Source organism: Neofelis nebulosa, chromosome 2, assembly GCF_028018385.1.
Source record: "Neofelis nebulosa isolate mNeoNeb1 chromosome 2, mNeoNeb1.pri, whole genome shotgun sequence".
Lineage (NCBI taxonomy): Eukaryota > Metazoa > Chordata > Mammalia > Carnivora > Felidae > Neofelis > Neofelis nebulosa.
Window position 1 is genome coordinate 214,774,802 of NC_080783.1, and position 19,486 is coordinate 214,794,287.

The window sequence follows — 19,486 nt, forward strand, 5'->3', positions numbered from 1 at the left end:
ACTCCACATGGCGCCCTATCCAGCTGCTCAAATCATCCCAACAGCTTCACTCACAAGCCACCCTGGAAATTAAATAAGACAGGCTCTTCCACAGCGAGGGCCTGGAATAAAGCCAGTCTGCCAAACCAGGGCTTGTTACGGCACAGAGTGGCGGGGCTAAATGCACAGAGACTGGCGTCCGGCTGTACTACAGGCCGAGCTGCGGGGGGCCGGCCACGGTATGGGGGCACGCCGGGGCACCCGGCGGAGCATGGTGGCAGCAGCCAGAAGGACAAACGAACCAGAGCATGGCACCGAGAAACACAACAGCTCTGCTCTGAACAGAAGCACTGGGCAGCAAGGGCAAAGGCACCACGGTAGCCCCACCATGGCCACACCTGAAAATTCAAGGCTCTTCATGTGAACATCACACGAAAGGCCATCTTTTCCACTTCTGACAGGCTGCAATGCTATCAGCAGTGTCATCTTTAGGCAGGAAGGGCTCTGACAGTCATATCTATATCCTCACTCACAGATCAAAATATATAAGCTCTAATTAAACTCTAAGAACTCAGAAGCATCCAGGAATAGGCCCAGGCTTATACAGTCAAGGGATTTTTTTTTTTTTTTTTTGCCAAAGAGGCCCTGGGAAAGGATAATCTCTGTAACAACTGTGCTGGGACAACTGGAGAGCCACAGGGGGAAGAGAGTGAATCTCAACTCTCACCTTGTATCATACACACACATTAACTCGAAGTGGATCGCACACCAAAGCCAGAAAGCAAAAACTCTAAAGCTGCTGTAAGAAAACAGAAAACAGAGAAGGAAATCCTTGGGGCAAGCAAAGACATTTTCAAATACAAAAAGAATGAGTCACAAAAGAGGAGGAAAAAAAGAACAAAATGGACATGATCAAAAATTTAAACTTGGGCTTTTCAAAAGGCACCAACAAGAAAATGAAAAAGTAAGTCATAGGTTGGGGGAAAATATCTGCAAATCATGTATTTGGTAAAGAGCTGTATCTATACAACTCAACAATGAAAAGATACTTTTTTTAGAAAAAAGTGTGAGGGGCGCCTGGGTGGCGCAGTCGGTTAAGCGTCCGACTTCAGCCAGGTCACGATCTCGCGGTCCGTGAGTTCGAGCCCCGCGTCAGGCTCTGGGCCGATGGCTCGGAGCCTGGAGCCTGTTTCCGATTCTGTGTCTCCCTCTCTCTCTGCCCCTCCCCCGTTCATGCTCTGTCTCTCTCTGTCCCAAAAATAAATAAAAAACGTTGAAAAAAAAATTTAAAAAAAAAAAAAGTGTGAGCAGAAGACTAGAAGAGATACTCCATGAAAGATGTAAGAATGGCCAATAAGCACGTGAAAATATCATCAGTCATCAGGAAGATACAAATGACACGTACAATGAAATCCTATCGCATACACGTTCATATATGGCTAAACCTAAAAACTGAGACTATCAAGTGCAGACCAGGATGTGGAGAAACTGAACCCCCCCCTCCCCTGCTCTGCTGATGGGAATGACAAATGGCGCAACCACTTGGTGAAAGAGTTTTATAGTTTCTTACAAAGTCAAACACACACACCACGTGTGGCTAAGGCAATCCACTCCCAGGTATAAGACGAAGAGAGAAGGAAGCACACAGGCACACAAAGCCTTCTACTAGCACGCGAATGTTCACGGTGGCATTATTCGTAATAGCTCCAAACTGGAAACCCAAACAACTATCGACGGTCGACAGATAAACAAATCGTGGGAGATCCAGAGCACAGAGTAACAGGAGTTAGCAAACTATGCCCGCTTGGCTAAGCCCCACTCAGCCTGCTTTTATTCAGCCGTGAGTTCAGAATGGGTTTTATATTTTTAAAGGAATATGGGGGGGGGGGGACATGTCACAGAAACATGTGTATTTGTGTGTGTGTGTGTGTGTGTGTGTGTGTGTGTGTGTGTGTATAACTTGACAGGTAGATGTATCTCTACATGGATCAGTCTCAAAGCATCAAGTTAGGGTAAAGAAACCAGACACAAAAGATTACATGCCATATGATACCACTTACATGAAAATTTCTGAAAGGTAAGAACTTTAGTAACGCAGAATAGATTGCTAGTTGAAAGGAAACTGAAGTTGGGGAGGGGACAGATGCAAAGAGCACAAAGAAACTTTCTGGGGTCATGGACATTTTCTATATTGTGGCTGTAGTGTTGGTTACAGGAGTTGAATGAATTACAATTTGTACAATTCATTAAACTGTACACCTAAAATTGATTAATCTTACTGTGTATAAATTATACTTCAAAAAAAGCTGCCCAGGGGCACCTAGGTGGCTCAGGTTAGGCATCTAACTTGGGCTCAGGTCATGGTCTTGGGTTCGTGCGTTCGAGCCCCCCATCAGGCTGTCTGCTGTCGGCACAAAGCCCACTTCAGATCCTCTTGTCTCCCTCTTTCTCTGCCCCTCCCCCACTCTTGGGTGCCTTCTCTCTTTCTCTGTCATTCAAAAGTAATAAATAAGCATTTCTTAAAAAGCTGTCTAAGAGAAAAATTAATAGAAATCCAGAAATATAAAACCGCCATATGACCTAGTGATTCAACTCCTAGAGGTCGACCCAAGAGGAATGAGAACATACGTCCGCATCAGACTTGCACACAAATGCTCTTAGCAGTACGATTCACTTTAGGCCAAACTGGAGATAGTCCTCCATCAACTGGTGAAGCCACAGACATAAGATGGTACGTCCATACAACGGGTGCACTCTTCAGCAATAAAAAGCAAGTCCTGCTACCTGCTGCCCCATAGAAGAGCTCCAAAAATACTGTGCTAACTGAGCGAAAGGCAGGCACAAGGGACCGTATATTGCAAGGTTCCATTTACCCGAAACATCCGGGAAAGGGACAGAAAGCAGATTAGTGCTTGCCTGGGGCAAGAGGGGAGGTGATCAGTAAAGGGGCACAAAGAATCTGATGGGGAAGAATGAAAGTGCTCCAACACAGACTATGAGTGCATCACTCAGTACGTTACCGGAAGTCAGGAACTGTACATTTGAAATGGGTGAGTGTTATAATATGTAGAATATACTCCAGTAGCTTGTTTAAAAAAAAAAAAATTTTTTTTTTTAGAATGCCTGGGTGGCTCAGTCAGGTAAGTGTCCAACTTCAGCTCAGGTTATGATCTCACGGTTTATGAGTTCAATCAAGCCCCGCATCAGGCTCTGCGATGACAGCACAGAGCCTGCTTCAGATCCTCTGTCTCCCTCTCTCTATGCCCCTTGCCTGCTCTCTCTCTCTCAAAACATAAATAAACTTAATTTTTTTTTTTAAAAAAGAGTATAGAAACAGACCCATGCATATATAAACAATTGATTTTTTTTTAACATTAATTCACATTTTGAGAGACAGAGACAGAGCACGAGCAGGGGAGGGACAGAAAGAGAGGGAGACACAGAATCCCAAGCAGGCTCCAGGCTCTGAGCTGTTAGCACAGAGCCCAACATGGGGCTTGAATCCACAAACCGTGAGATCGTGACCTGAGCTGAACTCAGAGGCATAACCAACTGAGCCACCCAGGTGCCCCTAAACAATTGATTTTTGATAGAAGGACAAATAACTCAATGGGAATAGGATAATCTTTTGTCCATATGGAACTGGATATCCATGCAGGCAAAAATGAACCTTGACTTTCACATTATACCATACATAAAAATTAACTAAAAATGAATCACAGATCTTGACGTTAAAGCATACACTATAAACCTCTAGGAGAAAACCTCTCCAACCTTGGGGGAAAAGTAAAGTCTTCACAGACAGGACATCAAAACCATAAACTGTAAAGAAAAAAAAAAAAATAGATGGCACCAAATTTAAAATCTTTTTTAAAAGACAACCTAAAGGAAAAGAAAAGGCTAGCCACTTTGGGAGGAAATACAAACACCACACACACCTGACAAAGCATGTGAATCCAGAAGACATAAAGAACTCTTCCAACTCAAGAAGACAATTAAAGAGGCAAAAGATGGCAAGGGCCACTTCACAAAGGAAGGCATGCAAATGGACGATATGCACGTAAAAAGATGCTCAGCAGGATTAGCCATCCCAGAAATGTAAACTCAAACCACTGTGGGATACCACTGTATACACATTAAAATGGCGGACTTTAAAAAGACCCAGAATACCAACTGCTAGCGCCCATACTCAGCCACTGCATCTCTCACTGCTGATGGGGGCGTGAAATAGTACGACCACTTTGAAAACCAGTTTGGCAGTTTCGTATGGAGACAGACATCCACTTACCATATAACCCAGCAACTCTACTCCTAGGCATTTACCCAAGAGCTACAGAAACATACGGACTCGCACCCAAACATTCATAAGAGCTTTAAGGGTAATAGCTCAGAACTGGAAACAGCCCGGAGCCTATCCGCTGGTGGATGGACAAACTGAGATGCCCCTACACCATGGAATACCACTCAGTAATAAGAAGGAAATAAGCCCTGATATGCACAGTGACTTGGATAGAGCTCAAAAACATTATGCTGAGGGGAAGACCAGACAAGAGAGTGTGTACTGAAGGATTCCATTTTATTTATATAAAACCCTAGGGAAAAAAAAAATATATCATCAGAAGCAATGGAAGGCAGACCAAGGGATGCCCCAGAGTCGGACTGGCTGGGAACAGGGCACACGGGAACCTTCTGGGGCATTGCAAATGTTCTACAATGTGGTGATGCCCACAGTGTATGCCTGCCAAAAGTCGCATTGTACAAGTAAGTGCATTTTATTTTAGGTAAATGATACCTCAATAAAGCTGATTTAGAAAAAGAAGTTGTTAGAATTTTTAAAACGAGGAGTGGAGCTGGAGGGAGCCAACAGTGATTGAGCGGGGGCTCTACGTTCTCTCTCTGCTCAGTTAGCAGCTGAGACCAAAGGGAAAAGCAAGACCTGAGAATTCAAATTCAACTTAAAAAAAAAAATTTTTTTTTTAATTCAAATTCTAGTTCGTTAACATACAGTGCGATATCGGTTTAAGGAGAATTCAGTGATTTGTCACTTACATATGACACCCAGCGCTCATCACAAGTGCCCCTTTCTTTTTTTAAGTTTATTTATTTTTTGAGAGTGCAAGCACTAGTGGGAGAGAAGCAGAGAGAGCGGGGGGGGGGGGGGGGTGCACGGAGAATCCCAAGCAGGCTATGAGCCACCAGCACAGAGCCAGATGCAGGGCTCGATCTCACAAACTCGTGAGATCATGACCTGAGCCAAAACCAAGAGTCAGACACTTAACCGACTAAACCACCCAAGTGCCCCATCAAGTGCCCTCCTTAATATCCATCACTCACTTCGCCCATCTCCCACCTACCTCCTTCCATCAGTTTTCAGTTTGTTCTCTATCATTAAGAGTCTCTTGTGGTTTGTTTCCCTCTCTTCTCTTCCCCCCCCCTTTCCATATGTTCATCCGTTTTGTTTCTTCAATTCCACATGTGAGTGAAATCATATGCTATTTGTCCTTCCCTGACGGACTTATTTCGCTTAGCATAATACACTCTAGCTCCAACCACGTCATTGCAAATGACAATGTTTCATTCTTTTTGACAGCTGAGTAATATTCCGTTATGTGTATGTATATACTACATCTTTATCCACTCATCAGTCGATGGACATTTGGGCTCTCTCCATTGTTTGACTATTGTTGATAGCGCTGCTATAAACATTGGGGTGCATGTCTGCATTTTTGTATCCTTTGGGTAAATACCTAGTAGTACAATCGCTAGATCATAGGGTGGTTCGATTTTTAGTCCAAATTCAACTTTTAAAAATGCCCTCTGGTAAGTTATGATACATACAAAACAATATAACATTTATATGTTATGAAGCGTAATAATAAAATCAGCAATTCTAAACCCACCTACTTTACCAGCTAAAGCTTTCCAAATACCACTGCAACTAGCCGTGTGCTCCTCTGCACCCAGAGGTAACCATCATCCTGAAGTCAGTGTTCATTCTAACTCAGACTTTCTGTGAGATACGAAAAGCTGGGAACGTGGCCCCCCAGGACAAGGACTGCATTTCTCAGCCTCCTGTGCAGGCAGGTGTGGCCATGTGACCGAGTTCCCGCCAGTGGGCAGGAAGTGAAAATGATGGGGGCAATTTCCAAGAGGTGGGTCCTTTACTCTCCTTCTCCTCACTCTTGCTGGCTGGACAGCAGATGGGAGGGTGGGAGTTGGGGAAGTCACGCTGGAACACAAGACAGATGCGAGCCAGGTGTCAGAGATGCAGAGCAGAGAGTCTCGGCTACCTACATGACCATAACCGAGAAATACTCCTCTGTTTCGTTTGGGTCACTCTTATTTGGGGTTTTCTGTTATTTGTTGAGGAATCTTGTAAAATGAACACAGTGCACTGTGAGCAAAGATATAATCCTACCTACCGCCAACACCAAAGACACCTTCACTGGCTGAAAAAACCTAGGGAATGGATCTCTTCACTTGGTTCCTGCCTGGGACACTGGCCTTCCTCGGTATCTACGAATGGCATTTATGCGGCACCCCCATGGCTCCACTTTGTGTGGCACAAAGCAAACAGAACGGACGGGGTGCTCCCTCCTGAAAAGCTGCTATTCTAAACCAGTCACTTGGACAAAAGAAGAACAATGTAATTTCCTAAAAGTTAGAGAAATGTTTTCTTCAATACACAAACCAGTAACTTCTATATAGGCAAAAAGTGAGATGTGTCTTCAGAAATTCCAAAAGCTCTCACCATTCACCCCAAGCAAGATGGCATGGGTTAGTCTTTACTGTCCTTCCCCAAGCACTGGTATTCCCTCTAAGTGGTTACATGGCCTCCTGAAGGCAAGGCCCGTCCTCTGCTCCCACGGCCTGCATGGCCGAGCACACAGAAGGTCCCATTCGCTGGTTCCCCGGGGAAGCTCCTCCCAACTGATGGTAACACAAGACAGCCTTTTAATTCTCGGGCACATTTCCACCACCATCTATCCACTCAACAAGCACTTCTAGAGCACCCGCTAAGTCACAGCCTTGGGTAATAGATTAAAAAAACAAAACACAACACAACAAAAACAAACAACCTGCCTCTAATCCAAGGAACTCATGATTTAATAGAAAAGACAGTGAATAAACATTAAAGTGAGCAGGGCTGAGCAGGTCAAGGGGAACCTCCATCCCACTGGAATGGAGGCATCTGAAAGAGTCCCTAGAGGGGCTGGCAGCTGACCCCAATCCCAAAGAACAGCAACGAGCTGGCCAGGCAAAGAAGAGGAGAAGAGCTACAGGCAGAACATGTGGACCACCGCCTCATCCAGCACACTCCCAGAATGTCTCCCCTAGCTCCCCACGCAGCATCTTCTCAGATGATACAAATGGTCTTAATATTAGTCTAAGAACAGTATCGTCAAACAGGTAATACAGCCTCAAAAATAATCCGATGACGCATCTTGAAGAGATATACTCAGTGCGCTCTTGACTGTTCCTCCGTGAGGGTGATGACCTGGCTGCCACCTCCCACGCCAGGCCTCTCTTCTGGCACTGCCATCCCAGGCTCCGGCCACTGAACATCACACGGCTTCATGTCCACACGCCTTTGCCTTAGCCTGGATGCTCTTGTCCATCTTGGTTGGTCAATGAACCAATCACCCCTCCCCCAGGCCCTTCACACCCAGCGAAGCATCCCCTGTTCTATGAAGTGCCCCTTTGCCTCGTCTGTGCCACTGGCCTCACCCGGATCTACCTCAGAGGCACTGCTCTTTGGTTAACTGCCTCTCCGGCTGGACAGGAAACACAGGAGACGGCAGATAGGCCTTATTAATCTTTTCATCCCCGGGGTCTAGCACAGTGCCTGGCCCATAGCAGGAATATAGTAAAAAGTGCTTGCTCACTGAATGAAGATAATCGAGGGTAAGTATATGCTACTAAACAGGTCTATGAAGAAGCAAACTAAGACCATGCACTCTCAGGATTTCTAATCGAGGTGTCAAAGCCTTTCATCACTCACACATTTACACCCTAACTGAAGCTATAGGTCCGTCTGTGAAAGACCTAAATTGGTTACCAAAGACAGTGAGGGAAAATATTTAAGCCTAGGAAAAACATATGACCCTACAAAATTTATGCTGGCCCTGCCTAACTCTCAAAGCTACCTTGCTTCTTGTTTCTTTGGGAGGAAAGAAGAAAAATCAGCCTGGAACAAACCAATCAGTCGAGCATTCAGCAGAACTTTATGTTTGGGCCTGGGCAGGCACCACAGATGTCCACACATACTGATTCCCGATTCAACATCGAACAAAAAGAAAGCAAAACGAGAAGCAGAGAACGTCAGATTTCCTCTCGAATCCCAGCCTGACTTTTCCTGAGCTCTGCCCGACTTTCCTTTCAGCCCTGACAACACGGGTTTATTCTCACACCAGGTGACACCGAGTTTCCCTCGGTGTCAGCCTCCTACTGCTTTCACAAAGCCTTCTCTGACTTCTCTAGCCCACATTAATTTTTCTCTTTTCTGTATTCTTACAAAATTTCTTGTCTGTGTAATTAATTTTGGCATTAAATCACAATGTCTTATACTATTGTCTTTTCTTAAGAGTTTATCTTCTCTCTCCCAGAGAACCTACAGGATCTTGAAGGATCACGTTTTGTATCTCTGGCGATAGTGTACCGAGTATACGATAGGTGCTTAATAAATGCGGATGGATTGATGCCGGCAGGTGTCCAAGTTCTCTTTGCTGACACACAGGCCATTGACTACCATCTCAAGGTCAACCACATTCACCAAAGAGCCGAGACACCAAAAGAGGCACCGAGTGGGGCATCTGCCATGAAGCAGAAGGGCCGGCAAGACCAGAGGTGATCATCCAAGAGCAGTGGGCTCCCGGAGGTGGTCTTGAAAAAGCTATCCTTCCCTGAGGCATGAGCATCTGGGGCTGTGCCCAGAGAATCCCATTTTCTAGGCTTGGGTTCAGAGATGGAATGTCTGTCCTTAAAGAGCCAAGACATGGGAAGGCAAGGGCTCTGGATGTAAAATGGGCAGGAACACACATGAGCGGAGGCCATAAATCCCTCCCGGGACGCAGACAATGCCTCAGTGATAAGCATGCAGATTGCACACCTAGTTCAGAAACTCCCCTGAGTTTGCTTGTAATTAAGGGGGTTAGAAAGGTAAAAAAAATATATAAACCCAATTAATCATTTAAATATTTAAAGTCAGATTTTTTCCTCACTCCAGGATTAGTATATTTCATAACGCCAGCAGCAGACAGCCCTGGTTTTTACTGGGGTTCATTTTAGAGCATGTTTAAACTAGTCAGATTGAGTGATGCTTCCAGCAACTAATCGCATGTCAAATAAAAGATATTTTATGTAATAAATTACCGCTACAAGTAATTCAAATGTCATTTATCAGTTTTATTATCAGTCAGGCAAAGTCTTGTTTCTCTATATTAATCAAAATCAAGCTTTTTTTTTTTTTTTTTTGAGCAGTTTTGACACCTCTTGGCAAAAGTACAGAAGTGTAGAGGTAGGGTCACCCCCGGAGCTGAAAGGAGCGGGTGCGGCAGTACCAGAGGGATGAAGCTCCGCAGTGACAAGTAGAAACTTCAGGGATTTAAAATTGCCACTGCCATTGTTTTTACACTAGCGTCAAAGCAGGAAGGAGTCTGTCTCTAAGAAGATGTATTTTATTTTTAGGGCTGGGAGTCTCTTAAAAATACTCCTACCTAAATACCTAAACATGTAATGCTTTTTCTCAGAGGGACCTGGACAGAAGAATAACTTAAATGACAGTCCTGCCCGCCCCCCCCCAGCTCTTTCTTTCGCCTCTTTCAGAAAGACCAACAGTGTAAATGACCCTCTGTGTCTACCAAAAGTAGGCACATGCATGATGTTTCAGGCCAACTCTGTGACCAACCAGAAGAATCTGTTCTGAGCAAGAAGTTTCCAAGTAGCTGAGAGACCTGCTTGGTTTTAAGCATGGAGAAAACAGCTGGAATAGAACAGATGTGCGTCTTAGAAAATTCTACACCCCAGCTGCCACTGCCTGTCCTCAACAAATGCCATTAAATGGCTGGGCCCAGGGACACAACCAAAGAAAAAGTGTGGAGAGCTGGCCTTTGGTTAAAAGGAAACACGGGGGCGCCTGGGTGGCGCAGTCGGTTAAGCGTCCGACTTCAGCCAGGTCACGATCTCGCGGTCCGTGAGTTCGAGCCCCGCGTCGGGCTCTGTGCTGACAGCTCAGAGCCTGGAGCCTGTTTCCGATTCTGTGTCTCCCTCTCTCTCTGCCCCTCCCCCGTTCATGCTCTGTCTCTCTCTGTCCCAAAAATAAATAAAAAACGTTGAAAAAAAAAATAAAAATAAAAGGAAACACGAAGAGCATGTTTAGTGACCCAAGAAAAACACGATAGATCGGAAAGAATACTGGCCAGGAAGGAGGAGTGAGTCCTAGGCTGACAAGTAGTTGCTACTGACTCAGAAGCTCCAATACAAGGCTCACCGCTGAGCACCATTTCTCTGGTCCCAGAGGTCACGTGACACCGGTGTTCCGCTGGACAAGGTGACCACGGATGAGGTGAAATTGACAGCGTGCTACTTGGCCTCACCCTTTCAGCCTCACCCAGAAAGCAAAAGGGCAGATCTAAGTGAGGTTTGTGACACCCCGGGCCCCTGTGATGCCGGGGCCAGCGAGGAGGACAGCAAAGCAAGAGCCGGAAGGTAGCTCCAGACCACGTGGTAAGGGTCCAATCAAGCCTGGCATTTAAAGCTAGGCCTTTCAAAATCTGATAGGCACTGTTTTAAATTAACATGTTTTGAAAAACTAAAACTTCTGAGATAGACAATTAAAATGAAGACAATTATAAAAAAGGCGTCTTGAAAGACAACAGATCCAAGGCTGAGTTACGTTGAAGACACGAAACTGGAGCTATTTTCCATCACTCTGAAGTCAATTTTAACCATTTTTAGACTTTTTATAAGTGATTTAAAGAAGGGGTTCTGGCTGTATTTTTGAAGGTTTGGACACTCACTACTACTTTGACGAACCTTTATTCCTAAAACAGCTTCACTTAAAAACAACATGGGTCATGTTCTCATGTAACAATTAAAAGCTACATTCAAAAAGGACCTTTACATTTAATCTGAAATTCTCTAACAGACTGTCAACGCATAAATATACATGGTGTAGCCAGGACGAGGAAGGGAGGGAGGGAGGGAGGGAGGGAGGAAGGATGGAAGGAAGGAAGGAAGGAAGGGGAGAAAGGGGGTGGGTGGGAGACACCACCTTAAATCTACTAATATTAACTTTAAAAAATAAAATTAGGAGAGAAGTTATTTCAGTGAGCAAACGAGAATGCAGTCATGAATCAGACGTTCATGTTCTCATTCGTGCAAGAGTGACGGGCAAACGCATGATGTAAGAAACTGGAAACAGAACCAAGAAACACTTCTACAGATTCTTGCTTGTAACCCAAATATATGAAACAACACGATAAACTCATTTATTCTGGTCCCTTGTCTCTGCTTACACCCTTGTCACATATTTAAAAGTTTGTCTAGGAGGCGATCTGGGTGTGTCACGTTCTTTTGGAAAAACCCAAGAGCCATCTCCTCATCCCGGGCTCTACGCTTGCGGAGTCTGGGAGGTGGAAGCCCTGCTCTGTGGCCGGAATCCTCAACCCCAGTCAAGGTTACAGCAGGCGTTTGAGCGGGTGACTTACTGTACGGCTGAGAAATGAGGTGAGGGGGCTGGACAGGAACCACCTGTGTGCCCGGCCCCAAGGACGGAGGCTCTTCGGCAGCCGTGCCCGACTGCTGGAAAGCCAAATCGATCTCTTCATCCGTCAGCCCTGGGGGAGAAGAGGACATAATTGCAGGTGAATACCTTTTGCCACTGTCCATGGCCGCAACGAAATCTTCATTGAGAAACGACCCCTAGAGCCACAGACTGCCTAGCATCGTGGTAAGTTTCCTCCCCGATTTCGGATTCTCCGGAACCTCTCCCGGTTGCAATTTAACCTTAAGCGACAGAATATTAGCCTCAACACTGCTTCCAAATGTGGCTCATTCAATTTCCTTAATTTATCCTTGAGTTTATTGCTGCTTCTGAAGTCGCTCCGTACTGCAATTCTCCATTCTTCCCCCGAAAACAGATACCATCAACTGCAAATGTGGCTCATTTTAATCTGTAATGGTGTTAAAAAAAGAGGGGAAAAAACTAACAATAATGCATGAAAACAGACAGGGAAACAAAAAACTAATTATTGGGTGAGACGACTAATTAGTCTCGATCGTTTCCGAAGACGGGAATAATTTGCTTTATTTTATGACAAATGCAGAAATAAAAAGAAAAATCAGGACTGACTGTGATTAGTATGAATGGGATATAGAATGTAAAGAAGAAAATAAAACAAGAAAACAGATCAAAACAAGGCCAGGCCCAAACTTTCAGATGGTTATTGCCCCAGCCTAGCAGAGGCTGCCTGTACCGCCTTTGGCTAGCTTTTCTGCTTCCCTTTGTTTTAATCCTCCTGACACTGAAGCACACTGCGCTCGGGACGGACGGCAGGGAGTAGCAGGGCGCCATCTGCAGTGGCTACAGCGTGGGGAGAGGATCTGCCCGTGGAAGAATACAAGGCCGGGGCGGGGGGCACCGCGGGGACCCCATTTCCCGCGGGCACACACGGCTGAGGCCGACAGGGGCCGCCGGCTCTGGGGGAAGAGGACGAGGGTGCCAACCAACCCGGAGCAGAGGAAAGGAGTGTGGCGCACAGGCGTGAGAGAAACTTCCCCGCGGGCCGGGCCCGAGAAGTGGCTACAGGGGGCACGAAAGTGCTCGGGCCGCCAAGAGCGGGAGCAGCGGCGGGGAGGTCACGGCCAGCCCACGAAGGGCCACTCTGGCCGGCCGGTGCTGCTCCAGGAATCCCAGGATCCAGTGCGGCCGCCACATAAGGCTCTGAAACGAGAGCCGAGAGCTTTTCCCCATCTGGTCGGCAGCTCTCCATTAGAGGCCACATCATGGTGTATCTGCCCCTGGGGGTGCATCAAGTACAAGGAGCTTCAGAGGATCAGCATCTTCCAGAGCCTGGTGCCGCATGCTCTGTGCCGAGGGGCTAATAGATGGGGCACATTGATGCTCCAAAGCACAGCGCTGCCCCACACCTCACGGGCCTGTAGTTGGCCGAGCGCCTCTCCAACTTTTCAGGCCCTACGCAAGTAAGTGGTCAGGGAGAAGGCCTGAACTACTCTGCACGGCCCCGGACCCTTTTTCCCCTCCCTATGCTGAGCGGTTGAGGCCTGTCCCCATTTAACACTGCAGCTCTGCCCCTTCCCCCTCCACACACAGAGGAGCCAGCCAGTGGTGGGCAAGGCTACCCTGCTGTGAAGCCTGAACGCTGCTGGGGTGGCCCCCGGAGCACCCCGCTCTCAACAGACTGATGTGGCAGATGAAAAGGCTGGCGCTGAGCGCTTTCAGATACAAAAGCTACCTCTGAGTATGTGGGGGGCTATACGGGACGTTCCTCCTCCCAAATGGCCCAGCTTGCTCCCAAGGCCTCCCGAGAGAAAAGGGCAGGATAGAAGGAAAACCCCTGAACCCTGAGCGTGTGCTTCTCGGGCTCCATCCAGCCTGAGAGTGCCTGCCAGTCAACCTCCAGAGAGGGAGGGGAACCCCTTCCAGGGTTCCAGTAGGAAAGGCCCACTCTAACCAGCTCATCATCAGCCGCTTGCTTGGAGAAGTGCATGCACGTGCGGCGTCAGCACGGGCTGATGGTCACTGGGACACTACGGAATTTCATAAACCTGGTGGTTCGTGTGCCTTGTCAGCCGCTGGCTGCAAATGAGGATAATTTTCCCAAAAGGAGCATTGAGTTGCTCTCATTTTCCCTTCTGGCTCTTTCAAATATAAACAAGTACGATAATGTTTAGCGCTGGGGAAATCTACAGTAAGTCACGGGCTGTGCTGCGGCCCCGAGAGCTACAGCTGGTTAAAGGGACAGCACTCCCTGCCCGCTGTCCTGCCCTCTGGCCCCGGGCTTTTACAGAGCCTATTTTCCTAATAAAACATGTTCCTTGCATTATTGCAGCCGAGCCCACCAGTGAGGCTGTGGTTAAAGGGCATCAGCACTTCCTTCCGAGCTCTTGTTTTTCAGAGACCTTATCATTTGATGCTCTAAATTTACATTGGCTGGAATTCTGATATCCCTAATCCTCCAGAGGGCCGGGACTTTGATTTAGTTACATAAAATGAATCACTTTTCTTCTTGTAAAAAAAAAAAAAAAAAAAAAAAATCAGTATTTTCATGATCTCACTGAATAATATAATTTCAGAGCTGGACCATTATCCCAGCCATTGCATTCATTTAACAGATAAAAAACAACTAAGACCCAAGCAAGGTGAAAACATGCCTCTGATCATACCAGTTAGGGCGTGGTGCTGCCTGCTGACAGCCCAAGGCTTTGGCCACCTTCCCCCCGCCCCCAGCACAGAAACAACACAGGGTAGGCTCCGAAATTCCAAATTCCGTCCTAAGTCTTCAAGCTTGTGAGTGGTTGAGAGAAGCACTAAATGGTCTTTCTCACCCTCATGCTGGCAGCCCAGCCTCAGGTAAGAGCCGACGAATGGTGTTTTGGGGCTATGCCAAAACAACACGGGAAGCCGACGCCTGGATCCTATCTGCAAATGACACCTACACAACTTTTTGAACGACCCCAGAGGGACAAGGGTCGAGGGTCCCTGCCTCATTCTAATAGTCTAACTCCCAATAAATCCTAAGCCCTCACACAGACTGGTGCCTGTGCCTCTCTTGGTGTCCTCTCCCTCTGAGTGCCCCAGCCCCAGTGGGGAGGACAGACCAGGTTCAGGACTCTGTACACTCAGGTAATTCATTCGGGACTCTCAGAGCCTCGGCAGGAAGGGGGGGGGGGGGTCATCTCTTTCAGGACACAACACTTACCTACCCAGTCATGGGCTCCTGGTGCTGAAACAACCCTGACTTCAGGGAAGAGGGACTGGGGCACAGGACCCACATGCAGGACATCCAGGTTCCCACCCACCCCCACGAGACAAACGGCAGAGAGCTTAGATGGAGACCTTGCAGAATCCAAAAGGTTAAAAGGAATAATAAAGGAAACCGCCAATTGGAAGTGAATTATATTTGCCTGTGAACGCTGAGGCACTGGCTATATTATAAAAGGCATCTCTTTGCGTTGTTTACCATCACCCTGACTAATGCAGACCTTTTTTTGTTGTTGTTGTTTTAAATAATCTCATGCAAATTAGACACACACACTTCCTTCCAGTTGATTGCTATCTGCAAGGAATAATCTAACCGCAGAGGGACCCGAGCAAGAGCTGAGCAGAGCAGACACGGGGGGTGAAGGGTGTCACCGTCCTGTGGCAGGCAAACTCCTCCCCTCCCCTAGCTGCCTCAAGTCTTCCGTTAGCTGCTGCCTTTGGGAGAGTTAGCCAATTTCAATAAAGCCGAAAATCTTCCTTAGTTGGGGTGTCAATTTGCATCATCTGATATCACCAGCCCTTTGCATGTAGATGCTTTCAGTAACTTCACCCCCGCCACTTGCCAATTCCAAGAGCTATCAGCCCTGGTCTGTGACAATTAAAATGTATTGCTGATAGAGAGTAAAACTAAGAAGGTCCCGCTCAGTGATTCCATCCACTGAGCTCGCTTTAGCCAAGAGGAAGAGAACGGGGCGAGGGCACCTGTCCCAAGTGAGCGGGAGGCCAGGCGCCTCCCCCCTCTGACAGGCAGTGCCATTTCACCCGTAAGACCACCGCTGCCTGACGGGCCAAACCAAGAGCTCTCAGTTCTGATCGTGCAGGTGAAGGTCGTGCGCACCGGGCATCGGAATCGGGGTGGACTTGCTGTTCTTTCTCTTCTCTGGAATCTACTTTCAGAACCAGTGCCCTTCCCGAGGAGGCGGCTGCTGCTCTTGTGCAGAAGGTGGGGCAAGGATTTCTTTTCCAACACTTTCTCCAGGGTGGGATTCTTTTAAAAGAACTCAGCGAGCCAAGCTTCAAGCTATTGATTGATAAAGCCCCATGTTACTGCCGCAGCAGCTGAAGCGATCGGCCTCGGGGCGGCCACATCTGCTTATTTGTATCCCCTAGAAGACCGATTTGTTTTCTTTTTCTAAAGGTTTCGGTTAAAATGCAAACAAAACCAAACCGTTGACTCTGGGAGCCGCTGCTGCGGGTCCTTTTGCAGGGACTCAGACAAAACTGGGCACTGGGAAGAGCTGCCTTTTTCCTGCGGGACTGGCTGTGCAAGGGCTTCTCAGAATAAGTCACCTCAATGTTGTCCTCAGTGACCGCTGAGCACTGCCACGGGGCCTGGCCCTGTGCAGGTGAAGCAGAAAGACAGATGACAGCAGACAGCAGCACTGTCTGCGTCTTTTAGGTCAAACAACAACCGGGACAGCAGGGCTAGGAATAGTTTGGAAATGAGCAAGGTAATGAACACCCAACGGCACCTTCCAGCCTGGCCCGAGTTTTATAATAAAAATGTCAAGTCTGACTGGGATCAGGGAACAGGGCCAGAGGGCCAGCGACGCAGGGTGGCGGTTGCGGGCTGGCCACTCTGGCCATCTGCCTCCCCCATCACAGTCCCTCCGTGTGTAGGACTCGGGTGATTCATCTGGGACGCGCGGAGACCACGCGGGGGTCACCTCTCTGAGAACACAACTAGTTATCTCCCCGTGCACACACACACTCTGAGAGGAGATGAGGCAGAGAAGACAGCTGGCTAAAAATACTCCCCAAATTAAAAGAAAAATCAACTCTCTCAGAAAAGGCTAGGGGAGGGGAAAGGGGGGAAAAAGTATTTTTATTTTATTTTATTAACATTTTGTTGGAACAGTAGAGTACAATAAGGACTCTCAGAGCCTCTAAAAGTCGTTGGATGACCTGTAGACCCCTATTTCCCAGTGCCTTGTATAAAATTGAATTTTTTAAACATAAATTACACGTAATGACGACACTGTAAAAACTAACAGTAATGGAAAGCTGTGCTGTATTTCATTAGCCTGTATTATTCCGTGCCACCTGATCCAGCCGGGCCTTGTTTATGAGTTAGTGTGTTAGCAGATGCCGATGGAAGCATTTGCTTCGACCTTGCTCTTCTCATTGGGGCATGAAATTACGACGGCAGCACCTTGATATTACAGCCATAAATACAGTAAACTGCAAATTTAAGCCAACGGCTCCTATTGTCTCTGAACATAAAGCTGATCGGTATTTATTTAAAAGGAGAACAAAAAAAATATTATATATCACCTTGTTTATGGGGCTTCCCCCACCCACTTTCTTATCCCCTCCCCCAGCCCCCCAACCTGTCTAATTCACTTGGTTAAAATATTAAGCAAATAAGCCAAGTGCTTTCTCCTCTACTGATTAACTATTCCCACGCAGTGCAAACAGTTTTTGAGAAAACTAGTTGCAAACATCATCAGCCCCGAATGAAACAGTTTTTATAAAAATTGATCTGATGGTAGGGCTGGTTCCCACCATCCTGATACTGATACAGAAATTCGGGAACAAGACATGAGACTTCCCTGTCTCCTTAAATGAGGAAAGTTCAGACAACAGGAGAAAAGTTGCTGATGATGTCCTGAAATTGAACGTCCTCTCAGTACCCTTCTAAAAATCGTTAGGTAGAAATGCTATTTCAAAAAGCAGCAAAACACTGCCTCCTGCCACCTAAGGGAAGAAAGAAAGATATCTCATCGAGAATATAATTCTCATCTCAACACAGGGAGCCGGGGACCTCTCATTAAAACTTGCACCCACCCCCTCCTTATCCCAGTGAACCATAAAGACAATATATCCTTTAAATACATTAAATGTGCAAGAAAAATAAACAAAGACAAAAGGACACTGGATATCACCCAGCCACGTCTCCGAGTATAAATCACTGAGTAAAAAGCCAGTGCAAAACGTATTGCACGGTTAGCTTCAAGACTGAGGAACCGGGCAGCCCGGCTCCACTGGAAGTCTGAAGAGAGACGGCAGTGGGAGAGGATCTCTGCGTCTCAGAGAGGCAGACGAGAGGCGTAAAAACTCAGCCAAGTCCAAGTTTGGAGGTTTCAGACGGTTAGTGGTGAGAACGCCAGCACACAGCAGTGGCGAGCTCTGCTGTCACTACCAATAGAGCACGCAGAAGGACCGTCTGGGCGGTGAATGAAATGCAAGTTGGGGGGAGCAGTTCCCTCCCAAATCAGACAGGCTGGGGCCACGGGATCCAGAGCTCTGTAGTATCAAAGACGGAGATGACCGGGTTTTGTACGTTTGCTTCGGATACGGTGTTCCACAAGCCAGACGTACTGTACTCCCTTGGAGCCCTAAATTACTTCAGCCACACCAGTCACTGAGCTTAGCTCCTTCCGCATAAGGAGGAAACTTCCCTATAAAATTTATTGGGCTTCTCTGGGGAGTAGTATAACTGGTGAACAAGACAGAAGTGAGCTGCCCCTCTGTGTAACACAAATTGAGATCTCTCATATGAAAGACTGGGAGGGTTTCCAATCAGCATCCGTGACGTCTATTTTTAGATCTATAGTCTAAAGGGTGTTTTTTTTTTCTCCCCTTTTAATCCCTCTCCGCTAAATTAAAAACAAAAACAAAGAGGAGTTGATTTTGTTATTTGATCATCAATTCCGAAGGATTAACAGCATTGCAAATATTGTTGCCGGCTGTCATGGACAGCAGTGTCTGAGCCAGTAGGTCCTTGGCAACAGGCTGAGAAGTCGGCCCTCCCACAGTGCACCGAACAAGTCCTGGGGAACGAGCAGTATCTTTAAGGACCAAAGGGTGTGATAATCAGGAATCACAGCTACCTGAATGCCAAGGGCCAAGTAAGCCAAAGGTATGTTTGTGCATATGCAGAAAAGCCAAATTAATAAACGTTTTCAACGATACTTGCTGGAATCCTGCTCCTGTTTTAGAAGAAGCAGTGAAGTGAAGTGTGTTTAAAAAAAAAAAAAAAAAAAATTCACCTTTGACAGCCAAACCAAGAAATTCAGATCTGAAAGAAAAGCTAGAGCTCATCTGGTCTATCTCCTATTCTTATTCTTTCCCTTTCCTTCTGTTTTAAAAATCAAGAGAAAAGGACTTGGAGAGGGACAGTGACTTACTTACCCACAGCCCATGGTGAGCCCCAGAGGCAGAACCAGATTCTCAGCGCCATGTTGGGGGGGGGGGGGCAGGGTCAAGCAGGGAACAAGCCTGCTCCTCTCTACTATCGGACACAGCTAGCACATTTTTACTAAGCAAACTCTTAGAATCAATCAATCGCCTCAAAAAAAGAAGAAAAACAAAAAATATATATGGAGCCCAGGGTGAAAACGTGAAGGATATACAGAGCCTCTATGTGCAAACAAAACAAAACACACACACACACACACACACACTTCTACTTAGTTGTGTGTACATGCATAAAATAGAGAGGACACAGGAAATACTGGTTACAAACAGGGAGGGGACTGGTAGCTGGGGACGGAGACTGAA

At 46.8% G+C, this 19,486-nt stretch overlaps 1 protein-coding gene across 2 annotated transcripts in view; it reads right to left on the reverse strand.

The window, feature by feature from the left end:
* PEX14 (peroxisomal biogenesis factor 14) overlaps positions 1-19,486 on the reverse strand; it is a 145,688-nt gene that overhangs the window by 16,084 nt on the left and 110,118 nt on the right. For both annotated transcript variants that reach the window (XM_058719112.1, XM_058719111.1), the window contains exon 4: positions 11,688-11,816. In XM_058719112.1, coding sequence (XP_058575095.1) covers positions 11,688-11,816 — 129 coding nt within the window. The remainder of the gene's footprint in view (positions 1-11,687; positions 11,817-19,486) is intronic.